This window comes from Danio aesculapii, chromosome 11 (assembly GCF_903798145.1).
Source record: "Danio aesculapii chromosome 11, fDanAes4.1, whole genome shotgun sequence".
Lineage (NCBI taxonomy): Eukaryota > Metazoa > Chordata > Actinopteri > Cypriniformes > Danionidae > Danio > Danio aesculapii.
The window spans coordinates 37,739,874-37,764,457 of NC_079445.1; the positions used below are offsets into that span (position 1 = coordinate 37,739,874).

Below are 24,584 nucleotides of genomic sequence, written 5' to 3' on the forward strand. Positions count from 1 at the left end.
AGGGAATAAACACAATTCTCTCCAGTAGGTGGAACATTTTCTTTCAGGAGCAGAGGAAGAGGAGCAGGGGAGGGGTGAGAATAAAAAAAGCATCGTCATACAACATTCATTCACATTAAATATTCAGCAGTCTTAACCAAGTCACGCGGCGTCCGTGCAAGGATATATCTTGAGCCCACTAAAAGACTTGCATGCAAAGTTGCTAGAAACTACTACAAACTTATGTATGCTAACATATGAGTCTAATACATCTGACGATTAGTTATGTCTCTGCAGGACAGTGACGCATCCCGGCCGGTGCGTCCTTCAGCCCGGCTCTTGGTCTCACGTCACGTAGGTTTTGGGCGGACCCAGCGTTCCGTGGGGTCCATGACGACCCGTATAGTGGAGGAGAAGGGGACCGCCTAAAAACAGACGCTTTTATTGGACACACAGTGTTGCTAGGTGCTGCAGGATGTCCGTAAGTGAGCATCAGCACTGGAACTATGAACGCTGTAATATAACGAGGGAGCAATCTTTAGGGAGGTGTCGGTGTGCCGTATTATCCGAGATGAGGAGAGCATTGCCGCAGTGAGCAAATAATCTCATCAACTGGCTGTGGATTTCATGTCCTTTACAGACGCTGACATTTCTAAGAAGCAAGAAGGGTACTCAGCTTTGAAGCGGATATGCGCGTGCTCGGTGAAAGTAGACGTCGGAGAGATCGTTCAACACAATGGTATTTCAAGAGGCAGATGCGCACTTTATAGTTTTGTGACGGATTGAACAACGTGACAACCCCTGTCACCATCCCAGCATGGTGAGATTGATTCTGATGTTAGTTTTGTAGTGAATAAGTATGTTTTTAAATTGTTTTGAAGTAGCTGCACGTTTGCGCTATGCGTTTCTGATGTAAGGAGCTTGCGTCGCACTTAAAAAAAAGAAGAGATCTTTGAAAGGTTTGTACATTTTTAGTTTTCACTTTTTAAGTAAGTGTAAATATTTGATTATAATTAATGCTAGCTTCTGTATGTAAACGAGGAGTCTGGCAGTCGGTGCTCAAATGATGCCGAACTGCGTCAGTACACACTGTCATTGCAGGTATGGCAAACCGATTTAACATTTATTCTTTTTAAAATTAAGTGACTATTATAGATCTTATTTTATTTTCGCATGACTAAATTTAAATTTCACTATAGTCTAACTATTCATTAATTCCAGTGTGACTAACATATAGGCTGGTACATCAGTAGTGGCTATTTAATCATTCACTTGTGATAATTACTTTGTAATATTAACTTTTAAAACATAATTACTGTCCAGTTGCTACTAATAATATTTAAAGTTTTATGGCATAACTGCTATTCAGTAGTCACCTTTACTTGTAAGAATTGTAGTGTAGGGTAATGTTGTGCCATATGACAAATCATGAAATGGTTTTAACTTTAACTGTGATGTAAATACATTATGTTTGTTTCAGGGTCAGATATGAACTTTCCCATTACTGTTGTAGACAACAAGGGCAATTTTTAACATTAATAATCAGTCTCTCTACTGTTGGAAGGGAATCCGCTGCATAGTTGGTGGTTCATTCCGCTGTGGCGACCCATGATAAATCAGAGATTAAGCCAAAGGAAAATGAATGAATGAATGAATCAGTCACTCCAGGATTTGTGGGTCCATTGGCTTTTGAGAACAAAAAATATAATTATTTTACAAGATTTTTGTGTATTTTCAAAGTAAAACTCAAGAACGGAAACAAATAATGCTATAAATCTTGAGAAAAGCCATCACAAAATCTATTATAATGTAGATAAAATGTCCCTGTAAATTCCTGGGGGGACTTGATTCTATCATGTTAAGAATACTAAAAACTATCAATAAAACAGTAACAATTATAAAAACATTGCATGAAATATTTTGCCAAAATCATTATGTCAATAATTGCTCTTGATATTGTAATAATAATTACTGAAAAGCTTTGCGTGTAAAGATTTATCTGGCTTTACATGATTATATTGGTCTGTTTTATTATCTTAGCTCAAGTTATACAAAAACTTCATTATAATTATTTAAGCTGTAAAAGAATTTTTTACTTACAATATTTCAGCACATTTGTTTATGATTCAAGTATTCGTCGGCATGCAGTCCTGCAGTGACCATGCACTCAACAAAACCCTGGTTTTCTTTGAATGCATCTGATTGGATACTGCAATCTTAAGCTCATCACAGTATGTGTTTGGTAAGGTCGGGCATACATTGTGTCTCTTTTGCCTCCTTGTGAGCTCATATGTGTTTTTGAACCCATCTGGAGAAAATCAATGAAGAATTAACAATTCAAGCCGAGTGACTCACAAGCTTCCAATCATTTTCCAATCATTTTTTTCAGCGCAATAGCCTAGTGGTTAGCGCGTCGACATTTTGTGCAGTAGCACGTCAGTGCGTCCTGAGTTCGAATACCGGCTCGAGGACATTTCCCTACCCACTCTCTCTCTCTCTCTCTCTCTCTCTCTCTCTCTCTCTCTCTCTCTCTCTCTCTCTCTCTCTCTCCAACTTTGCTTCTTGTCTAAATACTGTCTTATCTAATAAAGGCCAAAAAAGTAAATCTTTAAAAAAAAACATGTCAAAAAAGAGACATGAGAAGTCATTTTGAATTTGTAAGGTGTGTGTGATTGAACGAGCCTACCTGTCAATCCACCTGAAGCTAACCAATCAGGAGGAAAAACTCACTGAACGCTGAGCACTATATTACTGTATGTGTTATGTATGACAGGGTCATCAGAGATGATACAGCAGGCTTTATAATTCACACACATGGGCTGACTAGTCATCCTGATTTTCTGGAGCTGAAATGAATCTGTATGTGTAGTAGGGTTGTCTCCATACTGGAATTTGTTTCCAATTGATACTGAAATTTAAAAAACGTCCTTTTCCTGCTAACATTTTTAAACATCTCTGATTTCACAGAACTCACCAGTGTTTACTGAGTTTAACCACAGATACAGGGACACTGGATCGTTTTAAAGTCGCGATTCATCAGCGGATCACTCGTATGTCAGCTAATAGACAAACCAGCCGATCGACGTGACTTTGAAATGCTCCAGTGTCCCTGTATCTGTGTTTACACTCAGTAAACAATGGTGAACTGATGACCTTTACGGCCAATCACAGTCATTTCTGTTGAGCACGTGCACACAATGACAGAGGTTTTTAAAATTTCAGTATCGATTTGTAGCGAATTTCAGTATCCTGACAACCCTAAGAAAACTTGCATAGGTCGTATCAATACTAAACCGTTATGGGACAGAGAGAAAGAGGGTAATGCTTTGAAAGCAATAAAAACAATCTATTTCTCTGTTCCTGTTTTGGCGCTGAATTTCATGTGATTGCTTCAGAATTGGTCAGTCATAAAATTGTCGTATATCACTGCATCCAAATGATTTTCACATAAACTCAGTAGTGATGTGTGCATGCACATATAATACTCTTAACATCAGAATCTGCATTGTGTACATCTGCCCTAACAAAAAAAAGCAAGTAATCAGATGTCTCACATTCATTAATTTTCCTTCGGCTAGTCTCTATTTCGGAGGTCAGCACAGTGTAGTGAACCCAACTATTGCAGCACATTTTTTACGCAGCAGATGCCCTTCCAGCCACAAACCTGTACTGGGAAACACCCATACACACACACACACTCATACACTACAGCCAATTACATTTATTCAATAATTTTTCTTTGGCTTAGTCCTTCCATTCATCAGGGATCGCCACAGCGGATTGAAGCGCCAACTTATCCAACATATGTTTTACACAGCGGATGCTCTTCCAGCTGCAACCCAGTACTGGGAATCATCCATACACACTCATATACACATACACTATGGCCAATTTAGTTTATTCAATATAGCGCATGTGTTTGGACTGTGGGGGAAACCAGATCACCCGGAGGAAACCCACGCGAACACAGGGAGAACATGCAAACTCCACACAGAAATGCCAACTGGCCCAGCCAGGACTCAAACCAGCAACCATCTTGCTGTGAGGCGATGCTGACCACTAAGCCACCGTGCCACAATGTCTGATACAGTGTGTGCAAATCTGAAAGTAATGGTACACATAATAATGATTAATTTTGATATTTTCTTTACATGTAAATTGTGCAAGTGCGTGTTTGCCTTCTCATCTAGATATTGTGTAGACAGAAAGTTCACAAACTATTGTAGTTAAATTAAGCTTTAGTTTACTTTTATGAAGTTTAAGGACTAAACTACTTGCCATATTGCAGGTGCATTCATTCAAGGAGGACCACGCAAACGGCTGAATGTCACTGATGAGTGTCCAGCGATTCACTGGTCATGGAAAACCTGACTGGATCCAACGCTGAGCCTGTGGGCTCCACAGGTCCTTCTGTTACCTCAAAAAAGACTGTAATTTATGAAAATGGTCATGAACATCCCTCTCATATGGACCCCGCAGCTGCAGCACACAGGGGGGCCAGCGATCCAACTGCATACCCCCTATCAGATTACCGAGGCCTGGTCCGGCAGAGATTTATACGCAGAAGTTTGTGGTTCTCTGAGTCAGAGGACCAAGAACTCGAGGTTTCAGAGTGCGACATCACCAGCAGCCCTGTTAAAAGTGCACATATCGCTGTCCAGAGGAGCTTTAACAAGGAGAGTCAGGTGGAACAAGCAGATGGTACCAACGAGAACTTGAGCAAAGAGCCAGAGACAAGCGAGACTGAGGACAAGCAAGATGCTGAGCAGTCTGAAGCTACGGGGAAAGCAGGGAGTGATGAGAACGAGGAAGAGGCTGAAATGAAGGCTGTTTCCACTTCTCCAGGTGGACGCTTTCTTAAGTTTGATATTGAGCTTGGCAGAGGCTCCTTCAAAACGGTTTATAAGGGCCTGGACACTGAGACCTGGGTGGAGGTGGCCTGGTGTGAACTTCAGGTAAGGATAATGCAATTATGACATATAGTAAACTGCCGTTTTAATCCTCACAGTGTTTCATTGACTGCATAATAGGATTCCTGTTGGCCTCCTTTTAGATTCCAAAGATTTGTTGATATGCTGTATTTAATATCAAGGTGTTGACTCGGGGGCAGTTCATTCAAATATGAAAATTGGATTACTAATTACTCATCCTAATGTCATTCCAAACCCCTGAGAAATTTGTTTGTCTTTGGAGCACAATTTAATATAATTTAGGAAAACTGAGAGCTCCATCAGTTAGCAAGGCTTCTGACTTCTTCAAAGGCCAGAAAGGTACCAAAAACATCCTCAAAATAGCCTTCAGTGGTTTAATGTTATATTGGAAAATTATCAAGCTAAATTAGCAACTTTATTCAACAGTTTCTTCTCCTCAGTGTCAGTATATTGTGCACGTTCGTGAGCACTGGGCAGTTATATAAAGCACAGATGTATCCGAGGTAATTCGTTAGATGCACGTCAAAGCGAGACACGTGAATGTGCACCCTATACTGACTATGAGGTGAAGAAACTGTTAAAAAAGTCTTTAAGTTTTATGCAAGCACAAATGTATTCTCGCATCTTGATAAAATTTCAATTGAACCACTGAAAGTCTATTTTAAGGATATTTTTTGGTATTTTTCTGAACTATGAAAGAGTGCAGGCCAGTGGTGTAGTCCTTGCTATACGCACGTATACTCAGTATGCCTACTTTTTTCCTCAAGCTGTTACGACTTACGACCTTTATTACGACTTCTGAGGATCAAACCCTTGGTATACTCACTTGTTTTGATGATTAGACTTCCCTAATTTTTGTGTATTGAGTATTTGAGTTTTTCGAAGATCACAACAAATCAGCTGAATGATTTCTTGCTGAAACGTTCAAGTAAAATTATAAAACAGCATGGGTGTCACTTCAGCTCCCCTAACACTTTTGCGATTACCTGTACACTACTAAATGATCGTCTCACAGTCCCCTTTAAATTTGATATAAAAACGGCGGCAGAATCCCGCTCCTAAATATATATATATATATATATATATATATATATATATATATATATATATATATATATATATATATATATATATATATATATATCAAATGAATCAAAGATACATTGACTTTCGTCGTTTCTTTGCCTACTTTTAAAATTTGGATTGGGTGGGTTATAGTACACCACCTATTTTTTTTAGGACTACACCACTTTTGCAGACCATTGTTGTCTATGGAGGATGAGGGAGCTCTCAGATTACCTTAATTTTTGCTCCAAAGATTAATAGGTCTTAGCGGTTTGGAACGACACGAGGCCATGAGTAATTAATAATACAATTTTACATTTTTGGCGGGAACTAACACTATAACTAAGAGCACAATAATAAGCTCTAGATTTTAACTATATCAGTTTTCTGTAAGTAAAAAGCTAAAATGGTAAAAATATGTGGTTAATTAAAATGAGCTATTAACAAAGAAGTCTATATATTTTCTAAATTGATCCTGTTGCCATTCAGAATGCTTCCTCCTACAAGTTTCTCGGGTCATCTGATATGGCCTCTTCCTTTTATCAGCACTATTGATTGTAAAATGGGGAGATTGAATCACCATGGGCCACTTCTATATCAGATTCCCTCTGTTTAATAGTGTTTCCTTGTTGTTGTCTAGAATAATTCGAGGTTCAGCTGAGTTTAACATTTTTTTCTGAAATATTGAGAGTTGATTATGAGATTGATTTTAATTGCATCATGCAAACAGCTTTGTGCTACTTCTAGCCTGTTAAAAATTTTAATACATCTGAGAGCTTGCTCAAACATCCCAGTAGACATTAACAGTACAAAGGATGAAGGGTGTGGACACAAACAAACTCTGGAGATCAGCAGTGCACATCCCAGGAGGATCAGTCCCCTCTGCATAGGGTCATGTGATGAGATCTGGTCATGTTAACTTACCTACTGAAATGATGCAACAGTGCAATGTTATCAAGTCATTTCTTTGTAGGTTTTGATAAATCCAAACAAGACATGTTTTTAACTAATCACTTTATTTTATGCATATAATATTTAAGAATTAAAATATTATTTTCAGCTCAAAATACTTATCAGATTATTTATTATACAATGCAGAATATGCCCATTTTTGGCTTTTTTGGCTTAGAACAAGGTGTAGCTGCCCACCGTTCCAATGTGTAACTTATGCCTTACATCAGATAAACAGCAGTCAGTGACGGAGACAGACACGGGTGAAACAGATATCCAAATAGCAAGTAAGTTTATTTGATGTATTTGTGGTGGAGTTTATTCAAGCCTTTCTAAAACGATGAGTCACACACAAATGTCATCACAAAGTTCGCAGTACAAATACACACACGTTTAACTTTGTACTGTCTTTGCTCTCGTTGCTCCAATATACCATGTGGTGATTCCAGCGGTTATGAATTACATAGCGAATTTACTGTTTACTTTATTACAAACATATACTGTATTAAAAACGTTTTAAACTTGTAAAACTCATTCATGAGGTGTAGCTGATCATGGAGAGTTGGAACATCTTTTTATGCCAGTTATGTGCTGTGGACATGTTTATATAGTTTAAGTCAGAATTATTAAACCCCCTTTGATTTAAAAAAAAAATCTTTTAAAATATTTCCCAAATGATAATTAACAGAGCAAGGAAATTGTCACAGTATGTCTGATAATATTTTTTTCTGGAGAAAGACTTATTTGTTTTTTTTTCAGCTAGAATAAAAGCTTTTAAAAAAATTTTTAGGAATTATTTTAGGGTCAATATTATTAGCCCCTTTAAGCTATATGTTTTCGATAGTCTACAGAACAAACATCATTATACAATAATTTGCCTAATTGCCCTAACCTGCCTAGTTAACCTAATTAACCTAGTTAAGCCTTTAAATGTCACTTTAAGCTGTATAGAAGTGTCTTGGAAAATATCTAGTCAAATATTATTTACTGTCATCATGGCAAAGATAAATCAGTTACTAGAAATGAGTTATTAAAACTGTTATGTTTAGAAATGTGTTGGAAAAAAAACTTCTCTCTGTTAAACAGAAATTGGGGGAATAAAAATAAACTGGGCTAATAATTCTTACTTCAACTGAACGTGTTACTAAGGATTTATGCTCCTCTGAAAACCACACTCCTATGTCACGTTGTGGTGGGCCTCAAAATCCCTGGGATTTGGATCCTATTTTAACATAAGCAAATTTCAGAAAAGAAACTTGTTATATTTCTATCACTCCAATATGACAGTTGACACACTAAACCTACACACGGATCTGTTCAAACAGCTTCCAAAAGTTGATTTGGCATCAAATGTGCTAAGGCTGCACGATTCTGGCTAAAATGAGAATCACGATTATTAATGTATTTATTTATTTTTTCTTAAAATCAAGATCACAATTTTCTCACGATTCTATAGGTGTAAAATAAAGGTTGATATGAGTAGGCTATTATTATTGTTATTTCTCAAACATAGATAAAACACTAAAGTAAGGGGTTTACTAAAGTGGACATCATTGGCAGGCACGCGCATGTCCTCTCGGTGGTAAACAAACAGCGCTTCAGCTCATGTGTGATTTCGCGGGTGTTAATACTTCATTACATTAAGACCGAAAATATATTTTGGGGTTAATTATACCTTATAAATACAGTATGTGACACTTTCGATACCATTTGCAGGTGTCCATGTTGCTGAGCAACCTAAATAAATCAATGTGAAGACTTGTGCGTTCGCCTTAACGCTTCTTTTCTGACCTTGAAAATATAATTGGCTGAATCGTAGAAAAACAGAGATAAGATCGTGTGTAGGCTCAAACTGAGATCATGATCTTTTTTTCGATTAATCGTGCAGCCCTTTTATGTGCCCTTAAATGCACATTAAAATTTTCCCCTTTATTCAATCCACACAAATCTTTTATCAAGAGATATAACTAGGACTACTAAGAAGAAGATCATTTTCACTTTGGGTGAAAAATATAAATTCGGTGTTCGCTGTCCTTTAAAGGATGACTAGACAGTCTTGATCTTTGTGTTTCCAGTCATATACATGCGAATGGATTGTTTTTTGCTTCTATGTGTGGGTGGTAGAGCGTTATTATTACAGAGGGGAGTCCCATTTGGACTATAGAGGTTAATATTTTGAGATTTTTGCTTTGTTTCTCTGAATGAGTGACCTTTTATTGTATCCGAGAGAGCTTTACAGTATATATTACAGGCATTATCGGTGGCTTGCTGTTGGTTTTGGCTAGGATATATCCTGCTTTATGATTCGAAAAATCACATGGATGGAATTAGAAATAAGCATACATTACGACTGCTGTGCGTAGCATTTCAGCAAGCCAGAAATTTGCTGAGGCTTCCAAATTTGCAAGGAGGAGGAGAAAGAGCAAGGATGAGACAGAGGAGTGGGTCAGATGAGGTGAATACGACTGTGTGCACAGGAAAAATGGCTTCCCTCACTTCAAGCAGCAGCATTCTCAAGACAATAGAAAAGATATTCCTAATGGACCATTTTATGTTCAGCTGAACGCTCAACTTGATTTATCCCTCGTTCGTCAGATAGCATCAGCAGCTTACAGTCTGCATGAAACAAACCTGTTATCTTCAACTGTCTCTGATGGAGTCTTCATCTAATACAAGTGTCAGGAAAAGATCTTAGAGCCACACCCTGGCCATGCATACAAACTAAAATCTCATTTCGTTTTGTGAGCGCTATCTACTTAGCATAATTCTGAAAAAAAATGACATGGTATTTTATTTGTGTGTTTCTATATTAGCTATATATTTAAGCTATATTACAATTGTAGGACAGTTTAAAAGATTAAATTAAAAGGTTATCATAGGTGGTACTGTAATTTGGTAGTTTTCTAATTTATGTGTTGCTTTGGTAGAAACAACCTGGGAATCTGGTAGCATGTTTGGTCTGATGTGCTTGTGGGTCATCGTGTAAATCATTTGGAAAATTAAGAATGGGGGAGGTTGATTGAATGTATGTCTGTGTGTGTGTGTCTCTGAGTTCATGAGAGGTATTGGATGGCGCAGTGTGGGGGTGAGTATCAGAGGTTTTATGGGGTTGCACATCGCCTGCTGTGAGGGACAGAGATGTTACAGATACTCTCTGTCAGCGTTTAGCAAATTTAGCAGCATGGATGAGGGCAGATGCTGAGGTATTGATTTAGCTTCTTGACCATACATCAGCATGCGAACAACCCAAGACTGTAACTGTAGCATTATACACCAGTTTAAGTCCAATTACAAGTGCTTTGAAGCTGTTTCTACCTGGTATAAAGGTGCATTTTCAGTGATCTGATCACAAGTTGTCGGTAAACAGGCATTCAGCATGTTACAAGTGTGACCCTCCTCTATTCTTTCATCACACTCCACATCACTTTATGTGAGAATGCGAATGAAAATTATGAATGAATGATAACTACAATTTGGCATCTTGTTTTTGTTCTTTGGTGCATCATAATGCTAGGTGTAAGTAAATCATCTTGGCTAACCACTTGTGTTCAGATCAATAAAAATGCATGTTTATATGGAATAAGGTCTTTGTATTTTGCTGCAGGATGTTTGCTTTAATACTACTTTCTGCAATGTACTCTATATCAAAGCACTACAAAAATCTTAATCACACAATTTTCTGTGAGGAGCATGAATCTTTTTCCCTTTCATGTTACATCAATGATGCTTTAGTAACTGTAATTTAGTTGTTTTATCTTTTGCCTGCCTTTGATCTTCCAGTTGACTTTCTTAGTCATTTCATGATTTTTTTTTTTTAGATATGTTCCCTATCCCCATGACCACAAAAATCCAATTAAACATATACACTCACTGGCCACTTTATTAGGTACACCTGTCTAAGTACTTGTTATTGCAAATCACATTGCAGAAACTCAATTCATTTAGGCTTGTAGACATGGTCAAGACGATCTGCTGCAGTTCAAACCAGGCATCAGATAGGGGAAGAAAGGTGATTTAAGTGACTTTAAACTTGTCATGGTTGTTGGTGACAGACGGGCTGGTCAGAGTATTTCAGAAATTGCTGATCTAAAGAAATTTTCACGCACAACCATACCTAGGGTTTACAGATAATGGTCTGAAAAAGAGAAAATATCCAGTGAGCGGCAGTTCTGTGGGTTGCTATGCTATGTTGATGCCAGAGGTCAGAGGAGAATGTCCAGACTGGTTCCAGCTGATAGAAAGGCAACAGTAACTGAAATAACCACTCGTTACAACCGAGGTATGCAGAAGAGCATCTCTGACCGCACAACACGTCCAACCTTGAGGTGGATGGGCTACAGCAGCAGAGCCCACACTGGGTGCCACTCCTGTCAGCTAAGAACAGGAAACTGAGGCTACAATTCGCACAGGCTCACCAAAATTGGACAATAGAAGATTGGAAAAATGTTGCTTGATCTGATGAGTCTCGGTTTCTGCTGTGACATTCGGATGGTAGGGTCAGAATTTGGCATCAACAACATGAAAACATGGATCCATTCTGCCTTGTATCAACGGTTCAGACTGGTGGTGTAATGGTGTGGGGGATATTTTCTTGGCACACTTTGGGCCCATTAGTACCTATTGAGCACCGTGTCAGCACCACACACTGAGTATTGTTGCTGAGCAGGATAACATGCCATGTCATAAAGCTTGAATCATCTTAGACTGGTTTCCTGAACATGACCATGAGTTCACTGTACTCAAATGGCCTCCACAGTCACCAGAACTCAATCCAATAGAACACCTTTGAGATGTGATGAAACGGGAGATTCGCATTATGCATGTGCAGCCGACAAGTCTGCAGCAACTGTGTGATGCTATCTTGTCAGTATGGACCAAAATCTCTGAGGAATATTTCCAGTACCTTGTTGAATTCATGCCACGAAGGAGTAAGGCAGTTCTGGATGCAAAATGGGGTCCAACCCGGTACTAGTAAGGTGTAACTAATAAAGTGACCGGTGAGTGTATATTGTTTAAACTTACAAAGCAGTTGCATAGAATGTCAATAAAGTAAATAGAGGTTTATCTAAATGTCTTCAGAACATATCAGGAGTTATGTAATAGAACTGTCTTTTCTCTGAAAGGAGAAGATAATTGAGTTTTCCTATTAGTATGGAAGGTTGGCAAATTCAGTTCAGTTCTTTTGTTACAATGATTACTGTACTTGTTTATCAGTCTGTCTCTTACTTTTCTCCTGTCATATGTCTGGAATCACAAAAACACCAATGCCTTCCCATTTCCATCCAAGGATCGAAAACTTTCCAAAGCAGAGCGTCAGAGGTTTAAAGAGGAGGCAGAGATGCTAAAAGGCCTTCAGCATCCAAACATTGTGCGCTTCTATGACTTTTGGGAATCTCCTCTCAAGGGGAAGAAGTGCATTGTTTTAGTCACCGAACTCATGACATCTGGAACCCTGAAAACGTGAGTCACAAGACATATTTAGGTTTGATTTGCTCTTTACTTCTTCTCAAGCCAAATTTGCTCTTTAATATACATGCTTCTAAATTAATGCAGAATGTAGTATATTTAAATTTGTGAAGACACATTGGTCTCCTTTTTTGTGTTAATATTCAGGTATCTAAAGCGATTTAAGGTGATGAAACCTAAAGTTTTACGAAGTTGGTGCAGACAGATCCTAAAAGGTCTTCATTTCCTTCATACGAGGACTCCTCCTATTATCCATCGGGATCTGAAGTGTGACAATATCTTCATCACTGGTCCTACAGGCTCAGTCAAGATTGGAGATCTTGGCCTGGCCACATTAAAGAGAGCTTCCTTTGCCAAAAGTGTAATAGGTAACGTCAGGAGGGTGACGGTTACATGATATTGGGCTATATTAAATATAATACTTAAAATGTTAAGATTGCAGATATACAAAGGCTACATTTTATATGTAGTAATTGATTTCTCTCTTCTGTTTTCTTCCTCATTTAGGCACACCAGAATTTATGGCCCCTGAGATGTATGAGGAGCACTATGATGAAGCTGTAGATGTATATGCATTTGGCATGTGCATGCTAGAAATGGCCACATCTGAATATCCATACTCAGAGTGCCAAAATGCAGCACAAATATATCGCAAAGTCACTAGCGTAAGCACTGACTCAGCATTTATATTTTAAGAATGAAACATTAAGTGAAAATGCAGTATCAGGTCTAACATAGAAGGGTCTTTATCATGAAACATGTTTAAGAATCCATTTGTACATATATTGTTCCATCCAGTTCATTGGTAGAATTTATTCAATTTTAATTTTATGCATCAGTGACCTAGATAACAATTCTACCCATTGGTAGATTTATTATGTCAAGTTTTATTAATGCAGTCAGCTACAAAAAAAAAGCATTGCCTTTAAAGAAATCACAGTTTTGCTGGTAAAACTTGTGTGTGTTCCACATTTATTCATTCCATAGGGTGTGAAGCCAGCCAGTTTCAGTAAGGTGGCTGTACCTGAAATAAAAGAAATCATTGGAGAGTGTATTTGCCATCGCTGGGAGGAAAGGTGAGTCCATCAGCTGACAGGTCCTGTCACATAACCAGAAGACCTCTGCTCTTGTCTGATGTGGCACTTAATATAAGACCAGACAATTGTATCTTGGAATGCTGTGACTTCATATACTGTATTTACAGTAATTTGTATTTTAAGTAATAAAGCACCGATAATGACTTATATTGGCATTTATATGTGATTCTCCAATTGTCCTTTTTCATGCATGCATACATGCATTGTCAATCAGTCAGATAGCTCATATAATTTACTCGAGCAATGCCATAGCATTGTTGATAGTCCTTGTTATGTTAATTTAAGTGCATTGCATGTGGCACCACCAGATTTGTCAGCTCTTCACAAACAAAATTAAATTTTTTCCTCCAAAGGTACTCCATAAAGGACTTACTAAACCATGCATTTTTTGCTGAAGACACTGGGGTGAGAGTAGAGCTGGCAGAAGAGGATGATGGCAAAAAGTCTTCCATCGCTCTGAGGCTTTGGGTTGAAGACCAGAAGAAACTTAAGGGGAAATATAAAGACAGTGGTGCTATTGAGTTCAGCTTTGATCTGGAGACAGAAGTCCCTGAGTCAATCGCCCAGGAAATGGTGAATAAAAACAGATATATGCTTATAGTTTTGGATACATATTCTGAATGAAAAAGTTACATAATTTCTTCTTGCAGGTGGACTCTGGCTTCTTTTTAGAGATTGATGTGAAGATTGTGAGTAAGTCTATCCGTGACCGTGTGTCTCTAATCAAGTGGAGACGTCAACGGATTGTCTCAGGATGTAATGGAAAAACCGAAGAGTGCAGCACCAAGACTGAGACACAGCATCTACTTCAGGTGCCCTCAACGGGGCCACCAGTCGGTGGTCCACCCAGTCTTCCATCCGAAACAGAGGAGCTACAGCCTGAAGCAGTCAGCATGGTCTGCAGTGTCCCAACCAGTGAGACTACAGCTACACGTGAGAGACAATTAGGTGTTGTGTGATAGCTAAACCCAGCAGGGCAACAAAAGATATCCACATGAAAGTCGGCAAGATTAGTACAAATAGATTTGTACTAAAGTAGTCATGTAAATGTATCTAAAGGTGCTTTTCAACTGCATGACATGATGCGGTTCAGTACGGCTCACTTTAGGAGCTTTTTTTCTACTGTTTTTACCTTTTTAGTACCACCTTAGGTGAGGCCCACCCACTTTAAGCAGTACTAATCTGCAGTGGAAATGCAAAATGATCTGAACAAAACTGAAGCAAGCTGATGTCGCACTTACATATATTATATGAATTCATGCAAAATTCCTTTGGTTTAATAACCTGAGTCTGCACTTTGTGTTGTTTGTCCTAAATAATGCAGCAGACAGCAGTGCAGGCTCAACAATGGTAACAGGAGCTTCGGGCAACCAAGACAGCACCTCTCAGCAGTCCCTTTCGGAGTCCATTTCCACTGCCCAAAGGGTCTTAAGCCCTCCAGCACAGCTTCTGACTCAGTTTCCACAGGCTGGCCTACTGACATCTACTGCACACCTGCCTCTGGGGACTCAACAACAACCTGCTCTACAAATGCACCAAGGTGTCCCACAGCAAACAATAGACCATTTGTTCCATGGAGCCCAGCAACAACCTAGTCCTCGGCAACCCCAGGGAGCCCAACAACAACAACCTAGTGCTCCACTGCACCAGGCTGCACAAGCACATGGATTAATGTCTCAAGCATCCCAGCAACAACCCACTGTTCAGCTGCACCAGCAATATCAGCAGGCAACTCATCAGCTACATCAAGGGGCTTTTCAGCAATCTTCAGTACATCTGCATCAGAGCGCCTACCAGCAATCACCTGTAAGTTTATTCTTAAATCATTGCAGTTAGAACTGTAATAGAAAAGACCACCATCTTTATTCCCATTCTTTTCTCCTCTTAGCCTTTAAGTTTTTTATGTTATGGCTGTCTGAATTTTTAAAATGTTTTTTTTTCTCACATTGTGGCTGAACAAGCAGAGACATGGCAGTATTCCTGGTGACTCCCAAAGACTATTCTCTAATAACTCGGCGGGGAACAGGCGCAGCAGCACATCATTTCTCGACACATTACAGAGAAGGGCCGACCTACAAGATTTTTTAGGACGGCTTCATTATCAGGCATATAGCTGTCCCAAACCTGAAGCAAGTTCTAGATATAAAATGGATCAATTACGGCCTACAAGTGCCTTTGCAGGATCTTCATCATTCACAAATGATGATCAGGAAACAGATATTTCTAAAGACAGCAGAGACTTAGATCATAGGTTAGAACAAGTGAAAATTAATTCTCAGTCGATGCCATTCGGTCGGAGGAACTCTGATGTCCCCCCACATTACTGCCAGGCTTGTAGGGCAATGTTGCTGGGTGTAAGATCAGGGGGTCGAGGGTCGCTTGGCCATGCTTCTTCCTCCCATATCCACCAAAATAAGTCCACTGGATCCCCATTTAAACCACTATTCTCACCTGATCCGGCTCATCCAGATTCAATTTTTATGACCCAGCAGTCTCCACATATATCTACACTGCCTCCAAAGCATGTTTCTGTTCCTAAGAACATATCAACTTCAATACCAGTTCAAGTCACCCCACCCTCTCCTGTACACAAAGGCCATCTTCCTGCTCAGGTTCCTGTAACAGGATTAAATCATACCACTGCCTTCTCCCCTGTCTATATAACTATACCCTCTCCCGGTCCACACTTCTTCCAGACATACGTCCATATCTTCTCCAGTTGATTTAGTCTCCCCCTGGTCTTCCTCTCCAGTGTCCCCTATCTCCTTGATTGGGCCACATTCTCCTAGTTTGGGAGACAGCTCAGATTTGTCTCACCTTGATCGATGTCTCCATCATATCATCAGTCGTCGTACTAGTTCCCCTGTGCTGGCTGACAGGGCACAGCCTGGAGATGGCCACAGTGATGCTTCTATTAACAAGTTTCTTGGACTTCAGTTCCAAGCCAAAAGCTCTTTGTGTGTACCTCTATCACATCAGGAAACAAGTTATTTTTCTGTGCAGGACAGTGAAGTTGGACCAGGTCTTGTGGTAGGTGAAAACAAAATGTCCTAGCTAAGATCCTAGCAAGAAAATGTAGAACAAAATGTCGCTTTTGGCTCACCCATACTTTACTTGGAGAAATGCAGCTTCCTGAATTTGTTGCATTAGTTCTAGATGTAAATCCTTCTTAGTTCTAAACCACTGCTATTTGCAAAAGAATAAGAAATGGGACTGTTTTCAGGGGATTATTAAGTCCTTTTGAAGGGCACAGTCTCTTGAAAGACTGCTAGAGGATGGCACAGCAAGCTGACTGAACAATAAATGACTGCTGCTGCAACACTGCAAATTACCCTTGTCACCCTTTATGTGGTCCATTTTAGAGCAACATCCCCTGTGTGTAGAGCAAATCACTGCTCTGATGTTTGATATCATACATTTTCTCCTTTTGTTCCCTGTCAGTAGCTGATAATTTACCTGTCACATCAAACCCTGTGCTACAAATATCCTAAAGAACTGTTATTGGTTGAAAAGTGGTTAATTGCAGCGGTTCCCGTATTAACATTTGTGTTTGTGCATGTCTTTTTCAGCCTTCTGCACAATCTGTTCCATCTAAGACTGTCTCTGCTCCAGCTACTCCTGTACCACATGCTCGTCCACAAAGCATTCCTCCTTCTGCCCTTGTAGCACAGCAAAACCAGACAACTGTACCACTAGCCCAGGAGGTAAGACTGCTGTAGATTTTCCGCCTTATAAATGAGGAGAGATGCATGTCTGTGGCTAGCCGAGAGATAGTTTCTAGTGTAATTTAGTTCTTCCTTGTGTTTGTATTTCTCTCAGTTTCATCTCTATTTCCATCCTGAAGCTTTCCTGCCTCAGGTAGACTGTATAAACATCCTCAGTTGTTTTTTTTTATCTGAAAAATTTTGGAGTTCTGGAGTTTCAGTCATGCCATAATCGTATCAATTTATAAAATGTTCACTGAATAATACATAAATTCAGTTTAAACAACTACCAACCTACTTGGAGGTAAAGATAAGACTACCAACAAAGTGTCTGGGAACAGTTGAGTATGTGTTTCTGAACTTAGTCATTGTTTATTTCTTTTTTCTTTTATCTATTTGTCTATCCCAGACTTTATCAACTCTCCAGCCTCTAATGCAGGCATCCACAGATGGTCAGTCCATTCCACAGCATCTATTACAATCTTCAGTGCTCAGCACCCTACCTCCACAACCACAACTAAATATTCAGACACCCCTTCTCCAGCCTCTACAAATTGCCACAAAGGTGAGCTTGTGAAAACCAAAAAATGGCACATATGTGCAGTATCTATTTAGCCAGGGTGAAATCTGTTCAACTATAGATGAAACAGTTGATATAATTTCTTAAATGTACCTGTAAATATGTAGATTCCTAGCTTACCTCTGGCTGTTTATGTTTTTATGATTTTTGCTCTTTATTCTTTAGTTTCCTTCGACATATCCTCTTTTGCCAGAAGGGGGCACATCTACAGGGACAGAGCCTATATCTTTCTCCTCAGTCTCTTACTCTTCACCTTATCCCACAAATGCTCCTCCTGCATCCTCCCCCTACTACTCACCAAGCCCCATCGGTCCTCCCCTTTCCATAATACCCATGCAGAATGTACCTTGCATACTAGGAGCAGGCACACCTGTATCTACCCCTCTGAATGTTCCCACCCCTATACCTCTCCTGGCTATGGCCCAGTCCCCACCCATGCCTCCTCCAGAACAACATCTGCAACAGATGTTCTCCCCAATTCCAACACCAGAAGGTGCCCTTTTCCAACCTCAACCCCAACCAACACAGCCCTTCATTCCCCTTCCTAATCCAGCATCTCTCCCTCAGCAAGACCCATCTATTCCTGAACCTTTTAAAGAGGTAAATTCTGTGCTTTCTTTCCTGCTTTGTGCAAGGATTAATTAATGTATAGTGAATGTGTGTCAAAATGTTTCTTTGATCACACAGATGTTAAAGCACAGTAATTATTATGAAAGGGACAGATGAATGGCAATACATTAATCAGGATTGGTGCATTAGTTCCTTGTCACAGCAATCAATGATGCAGGATAATTAATATTATTATGAAACCCTTACAATTGAGGTAAATGCTTTTCTTGCATATTAAAACATGTTATTTTTTTCACAGGATTACCCTCACCATGAGGAATTGCAGATCCTGGCCTCAGCTCACACTATTATATCACAGATTCAGTCTCCTCCACAGGACAGTAAGTCAGAAACAAAGTTTACCAATGTCCAAGCATTTTCTGAGACAGTGGAGCCTCCTCTGCAGGCTGCTGGCATACAGAGAGCATACACTGTTCCTGACAGTACTGGCACACCCAGTGCAACTCAGCAGAGGGCAGAAACTTCTGCAGTGCCCATTCTTCCAGCACCCGAGCCCAGCCCATTTCAACACACTACTGAGGTAACATTCTTTTTGAATATATTTTGATTTTGATTATAACGTGTTCATAAAACTAAGACAGTTATAGATCAATTGTTTAAGTATTATGTTTTCCTTACAGGCACCTGCATCTATTCCTCTCCATACTTTTGTGTGTGACAGGTAGGTAGATGTTAGTTTTCTCTGAAAAGCTTACAGACATTAAAGAAACATTATTGTTGTGCTTAAAGTTTTAAATGTAGTTTCATGTAAATTTGTAGCCTACCATCATATTTTGCTTCTTTTTATATATATATATAAAGTATTTGGAAAACAGCACTCAATGCATTACAACAGTAGCAGACTTCAAATTATTTTGACTTTTTAGCCTAAATCAAGATGCAGGATCTAGTAAAGAAATGAGTGACAGCTATGAAGGACCCACTGGTGGAGGAAAAGGTGATGGCAAACCCAGAAAGCATCACCGCAAATCTGCTCGCACACGTTCACGGCAAGAAAAAATTAACAAACCAAAACTAAGCATATTAAATGTGAGTATTAAACATCTTCTATTTAAATACAAATTTTGTGGTTATTTCCTAAATGTCCTTATATTTTCAGGTTAGTAATACAGGTGACAAGATGGTGGAATGCCAGTTGGAGACACATAATCATAAAATGGTCACTTTCAAATTTGACCTAGATGGAGATGCGCCTGAAGAAATAGCCACTTATATGGTGAGATTAATGTTCTACCCAGGTTTTTAGAGTATAAAGAAATACTACTGTGGTGCTTTAAGATTTAAATTTAGCTTAATGTACATTTAGAGTCTACCATCAGATTTAGTTTTTCTTATTTGTGTATTAGGTGGAAAATGGTTTCATTCTACCAATAGAAAAGGAGATTTTTATAGATCAACTAAAAGACATTGTTGACAAGGCAGAGGACATTTTAAGTGAGGACATGGATGGAGAGAAGACATCAGAACTTGGGAAAGGACAGACACCTGGAGATAAAGGGAGAGAGGTAATACAGGGAGTGTGTTAAAGGTTCAGACATCTTAAATTTGGAATTTACTTCACTAAATTCAGTCTCTTACTGTAATTCTCCAGGCAATAAATGGACAGCAACCTGGGATTCCCCAGGCAGTTTATCAGCAAAATGGTAAACCTTCCTCCAATAATTTGCTAATTTAAAATACATGTTCATCAAATGCTCACTGAATTTTGTATCACCGATTCTTGCTGATTTAATGTATCAGTGTGCACGCAGTTAGTATCTGTTATTCTTTAGTTCTGCACACAGGAAAGAGGTGGTTCATCATCTGCCCTGTAGAAGAAGCTCCTGTAGCCAGCCAGGATGCATGCTCAGATGGAGGTCCGTCTACACAATCTCCATCCACAACAACAATAACTGATGGAACAGCCACTGCTCAGCCTGTAGAGAGTGCATCAGTACAACCACCAGAACCCAGCACAGGATCTGCTTCCGCTTCTATGGGTAATGTCAGGTTACCCATTATGGGTAATAATACATAAATGGGTAAACCGCCTTGGGGTTGGTTTAAACAATTCAAACTTGACGCATCACAACACAATGGTCTAGACTACATATGAGATCATGCAGAAAAGACACTGTATGTTCATGGTGTTTATTTATTCAGCCTATCTGCTTCTGTTGTGACCTAGGAAACTTTAACATAAATATAAAAAGTATCTGCAATATTGTGAGAGACAATCATGAATATACCAATACAGCTATTTTCCTTTTAAAAGACTAAAATGCGCATATCTTCTTTATTTTTAAGAAAAGTTTTGCTACATTTTCTGCTTTATCTCTCATTCCGCAGATTCAGAAACCTGTGCCACAGCGCCTCCTTCTGGAGGAAGTGATCCCTATGGGGTTTGGAGCCCCCTCTCTTTGACAACTACTGATCCTCTTTCTCTGGCTGCTCTTTCCCAAGCTCCTCCTGTCCCGCAAGCTGCTACAATGCCAGCACAGCCTGCTTCACATTCAGAGGAGGGCCAAAATTTGGGTTCTACCCAGGTCAGAGTACAACAATCCCAGCCCTGCATAGATCCTCAAAGCTCTCTCTTTGTGGAAGAGACCCAAAGTGGCAGATTAGACTCTGCAATGCACACCGCTCAGCAAATGGCTGAAATTGCATGTGCTGCCTCATTGGTGGAGGACGTGCCCTGCTGTCCCTTGGTCATGCCATTGTCCCTTGAAGTAAACAGTGGGGCTCAGAAGCCGTCCACTGTGATGCCGCCACCATCACAAGACACTACATCTGCTCGCGAACAACTCCAATCCATTACATCTAATCGAGCAGAGCGTGCCCAGCAACCTGTGGTGCTGCAGCAGCCTGTTTCCACTGTAAGTGGATCTAAGGCACCTTCCCTGCCTCAGAGCCCTGCCCCTTCACAGCACCACTTTGTCCCTAGTGAATCAGATGGAGAGGGGCGTGGCAGAGGCGGGTTTGTAGACAGCACTATCAAGACTCTGGATGAGAAATTGAGGAATCTATTGTATCAAGAGTACGCTCCAATGTACCCATCAGGAAGTGCAGCTGAAACTCCTGGATCTGGTACAGAGTATATTCAATCTCCACCAGGACCCGAGAGTGCAGTGGGAGGGTCAGGAACCAGTACACCTAGTCTTATAGGAGAGGGACGATTCAGGGCAGGTGAACAGTTGGTAAGTGTAATCTCCATCGTTTATTCTTGCATATTTCATATAGTCACAAGATTTTATTTATTAGGAATGATACTTCTTTTGTAAGTCAGCTGTCACCAATAGCTATTCCCTTGCTTACAGCATTTCTGGATAACAATTTTGAACTGATAAATGTTTTGAACTTCAGAACTTAGGTATAAGGATGAATCATCACCAAAAAGTATTGCTTTTTTGTATTGAAGCCACAGATCCCAGAGCGGGTAGACAGTTTAAGTGCTCTCAGCGACTCTGCAGTTGGAGGTTAGACAATATTTTGTCTTTTTTTTCTCGATAAACAATATATACAAACAGTATAAAAGCCATGTTTCTCCACAGTTACTGTGTCAAGGAGACATGTGATGCCACACTCTACATCTTGTTCTGGATCTAGAAGTCGATATAAGGTACACTGTGCACAGCAATGGTTTGATTTCTGCTGGAAAAGTTTTAAAGACCTTATATTAAAGGGAACCTATGGTGAAAAATCTACTTTTCAAGCTATTTGGACACACATGTGTGTAGGTATAGTGTATAGACCGTCATATTGGGGTGATATAAACACACCAAGTCCTTTTTTTTTTAATTTAACAACATAAAAACGATGGACCAATTGGAGCAGTTTTGAGACCGACCACAACTTCACGTAGGAGTGTGGTCCCATCGTCCACCAAATATTGATTGACAGGCGCACATTACCATATCCTCAGTTTGTTGTTTCACGTCCGCTATTTTCAGCGTGTGAGTCAAAGCGATGTCACCAAATGAACACCCTTGCTCTATTTTTGGATGTCAGGCTCATTGGGCTCAACACAAGAGCCTTTATTGTCTTCCTGCGAATGAGCAACAGAGATATTACATTTAGTGGCCATTTGCACTGAACACACAGTGAATGCAACGCATCGAGATTCAGGCCATTAAAAACAGCTGATCCACCGAGTCTTTCAGCGAAAACACTCGATTGATCTTGGCTGGCGGATCAACATTCACCACATGATCGCTCTCATCGGCACCATTGTTTGTAACTTTAGGTGGGTTTGCAAACCTGTGAACTTTTCATTGCGTCTTCCTTAAGCTTCTGCCGTTTGCATTTCCTGCGGTCATAGAAGCTCCCTGTCATCTTAACTAGGTGCGGCTGCAAAGTGTGAACGCGTTGCCTTGCGTGCACATCCCTCCATTGGAAATAACGAATTGCCGTAGTTATATCCTCAGTCAAAGTTAATCCAGTGTGTGTGGTTATTAGTCTCGGTGTACAAGCTCGGGGGAGCTCTTGTCTCCGCCCCATTGTTAAGTTTGGCGGGAAGTCGAAACTAATTTTCATGTGAAGCAACACACCCCTAAATCAACGACCTGCATACACGCCCCCAAAATTACAGTTTTTAACATGTTATAATAAAAAAATCTGAGTTTTTTTTACTGAACCTAAACTGGCACACTCAAAAGAACCATAATATTAATATTAAATCTTAAAAAAGGGGTAAAATAGGTGCCCTTTAATCTTCAGTTTAATAATCTGAGAGCCACTTTGTGTAGTTGTTTGTAATGGTAACAGAATAAGTCAATTCATGTGAAATCAGCAATTTGACTTCTTATTTGATTTGATTTTACTTTTCTGGATTAGATGGTGCCAAGCTCCACTGACATCTTGACAGGTCAAGGTCGAAAGCAGCGCAGCCTAAGTAGCACAGCATCTCCAGCACACCCTGGTGGATTTTTGGGAGAATGTACTATGTACGAAGAGCCGACTATGTCAGCTACTACGGTTGGCAGGTTCTCAGTGGTCAGCACAGAAGACGAGGTCACACGTAGAAAGTACAGTAGCAGATATTCAGCTCCACCTGACTTTTATCTGGACGCTCCACCTCCACTGACCAAACGAGGCTCTTTGCCAAGGGCACAGACCTCAGCCTCAGCAGATGTCACAGTTTGCACACGATTTATGTCATCTGACTCTGGGGCAGAGAGCAGCCCTGCAAAAATGGCACATACAACCCCATCCCGGCATGGCAGGTCTGAAAGGAGAGGAAGTGACCTCATGAAAAGGGCAGTGGCTTTTCTAAAGCGCTCTGGCCGCAGCAGTAGTGTGCAAAGCTCTGATTCACCAAGCCGGAAAGGAGGGGTGTATGGATCCTATGTCAGCAGTGACAATGACTCAGAGATGGAGGACTCGGATATTAAAAAGGAGCTTCAAAATCTAAGAGAGAAGTAAGTTTATCTGTAAGCCTATTTTTTTTTTGGATGAATAATTAAAGAAAAACATTGTTTGCATCCTATACAGGCATATGAAGGAGATAAGTGAATTGGAGGCCCACCACCGAGAGGAGATTGAGCTTCTCTACGTCAGATTAGGAAAACCACCACCTCCAGGTCTATACATCCCGCCCACAGTGCCCCCTGCTGGACGCAAGCGCAGGACCAGCAGGCACAAACTAAAAGCAGGCAAACTGCTCAGCCCTCTAGTACAACAACTGAGAAATGTTGCTTCTAAAACTGGTGACTCCAGCAAACCTAATGATTTAACAAAATCTGGTAAGAGTAGTATGATTTAGCTACATAAACACCTTAAAGGGTTAGTTTAAGTGTTAGGGAAAGTGAAATTTCAGAGCTTTCTCATTCTCCAGAGATAGCAACGTTTCTGACTAATTCAAAGTCCAGAAAGGTACCAAAAAACATAATCAAAACAGACTATATGCCTTCAGTGGTTCAGTTGGAATATTATGAAGCTACAAGAATGCTTTTGTGCACACAAAAAAACAAAAAGTCTTTTCTCTTCATTCTCAGTATATTACACACAAACAACCCATAAATGACTCCTTACTGTCTATGGAGGATGAGGGAGCTCTCAGATTTCACCTAAAATATCTTAATTTGTGTTCCAAAAACAAATGACGGTCTCAGGGGTTTAAAACGACATGAGAGTGAATAATTTATAACTGAACAGTTTAAAATTTGAAACCTTTTCAAAAACATCATAACAGCTGATTTCGTTT

General features: G+C 39.8%; 1 protein-coding gene across 4 annotated transcripts in view; it reads left to right on the forward strand.

Annotated features, from left to right (window-relative positions):
* The first annotated feature begins 274 nt into the window (after positions 1-274).
* wnk2 (WNK lysine deficient protein kinase 2) overlaps positions 275-24,584 on the forward strand; it is a 29,878-nt gene continuing 5,568 nt past the window's right edge. For 2 of the 4 annotated variants that reach the window (XM_056468700.1, XM_056468701.1), the window contains exons 1-25: positions 275-799; positions 4,268-4,934; positions 12,214-12,386; positions 12,540-12,760; positions 12,900-13,057; positions 13,380-13,468; positions 13,843-14,062; positions 14,140-14,422; positions 14,814-15,295; positions 17,059-17,193; positions 17,309-17,347; positions 17,603-17,758; positions 17,939-18,373; positions 18,642-18,923; positions 19,024-19,064; positions 19,270-19,432; positions 19,503-19,619; positions 19,750-19,908; positions 19,995-20,046; positions 20,176-20,382; positions 20,732-21,579; positions 21,801-21,858; positions 21,934-22,001; positions 23,216-23,799; positions 23,873-24,123. In XM_056468700.1, coding sequence (XP_056324675.1) covers positions 4,338-4,934; positions 12,214-12,386; positions 12,540-12,760; positions 12,900-13,057; positions 13,380-13,468; positions 13,843-14,062; positions 14,140-14,422; positions 14,814-15,295; positions 17,059-17,193; positions 17,309-17,347; positions 17,603-17,758; positions 17,939-18,373; positions 18,642-18,923; positions 19,024-19,064; positions 19,270-19,432; positions 19,503-19,619; positions 19,750-19,908; positions 19,995-20,046; positions 20,176-20,382; positions 20,732-21,579; positions 21,801-21,858; positions 21,934-22,001; positions 23,216-23,799; positions 23,873-24,123 — 5,818 coding nt within the window. In that variant the 5' untranslated portion in view covers positions 275-799; positions 4,268-4,337. The remainder of the gene's footprint in view (positions 800-4,267; positions 4,935-12,213; positions 12,387-12,539; positions 12,761-12,899; positions 13,058-13,379; positions 13,469-13,842; positions 14,063-14,139; positions 14,423-14,813; positions 15,296-17,058; positions 17,194-17,308; positions 17,348-17,602; positions 17,759-17,938; positions 18,374-18,641; positions 18,924-19,023; positions 19,065-19,269; positions 19,433-19,502; positions 19,620-19,749; positions 19,909-19,994; positions 20,047-20,175; positions 20,383-20,731; positions 21,580-21,800; positions 21,859-21,933; positions 22,002-23,215; positions 23,800-23,872; positions 24,124-24,584) is intronic. The other 2 variants (XM_056468703.1, XM_056468702.1) reach the window with 2 other exon arrangements.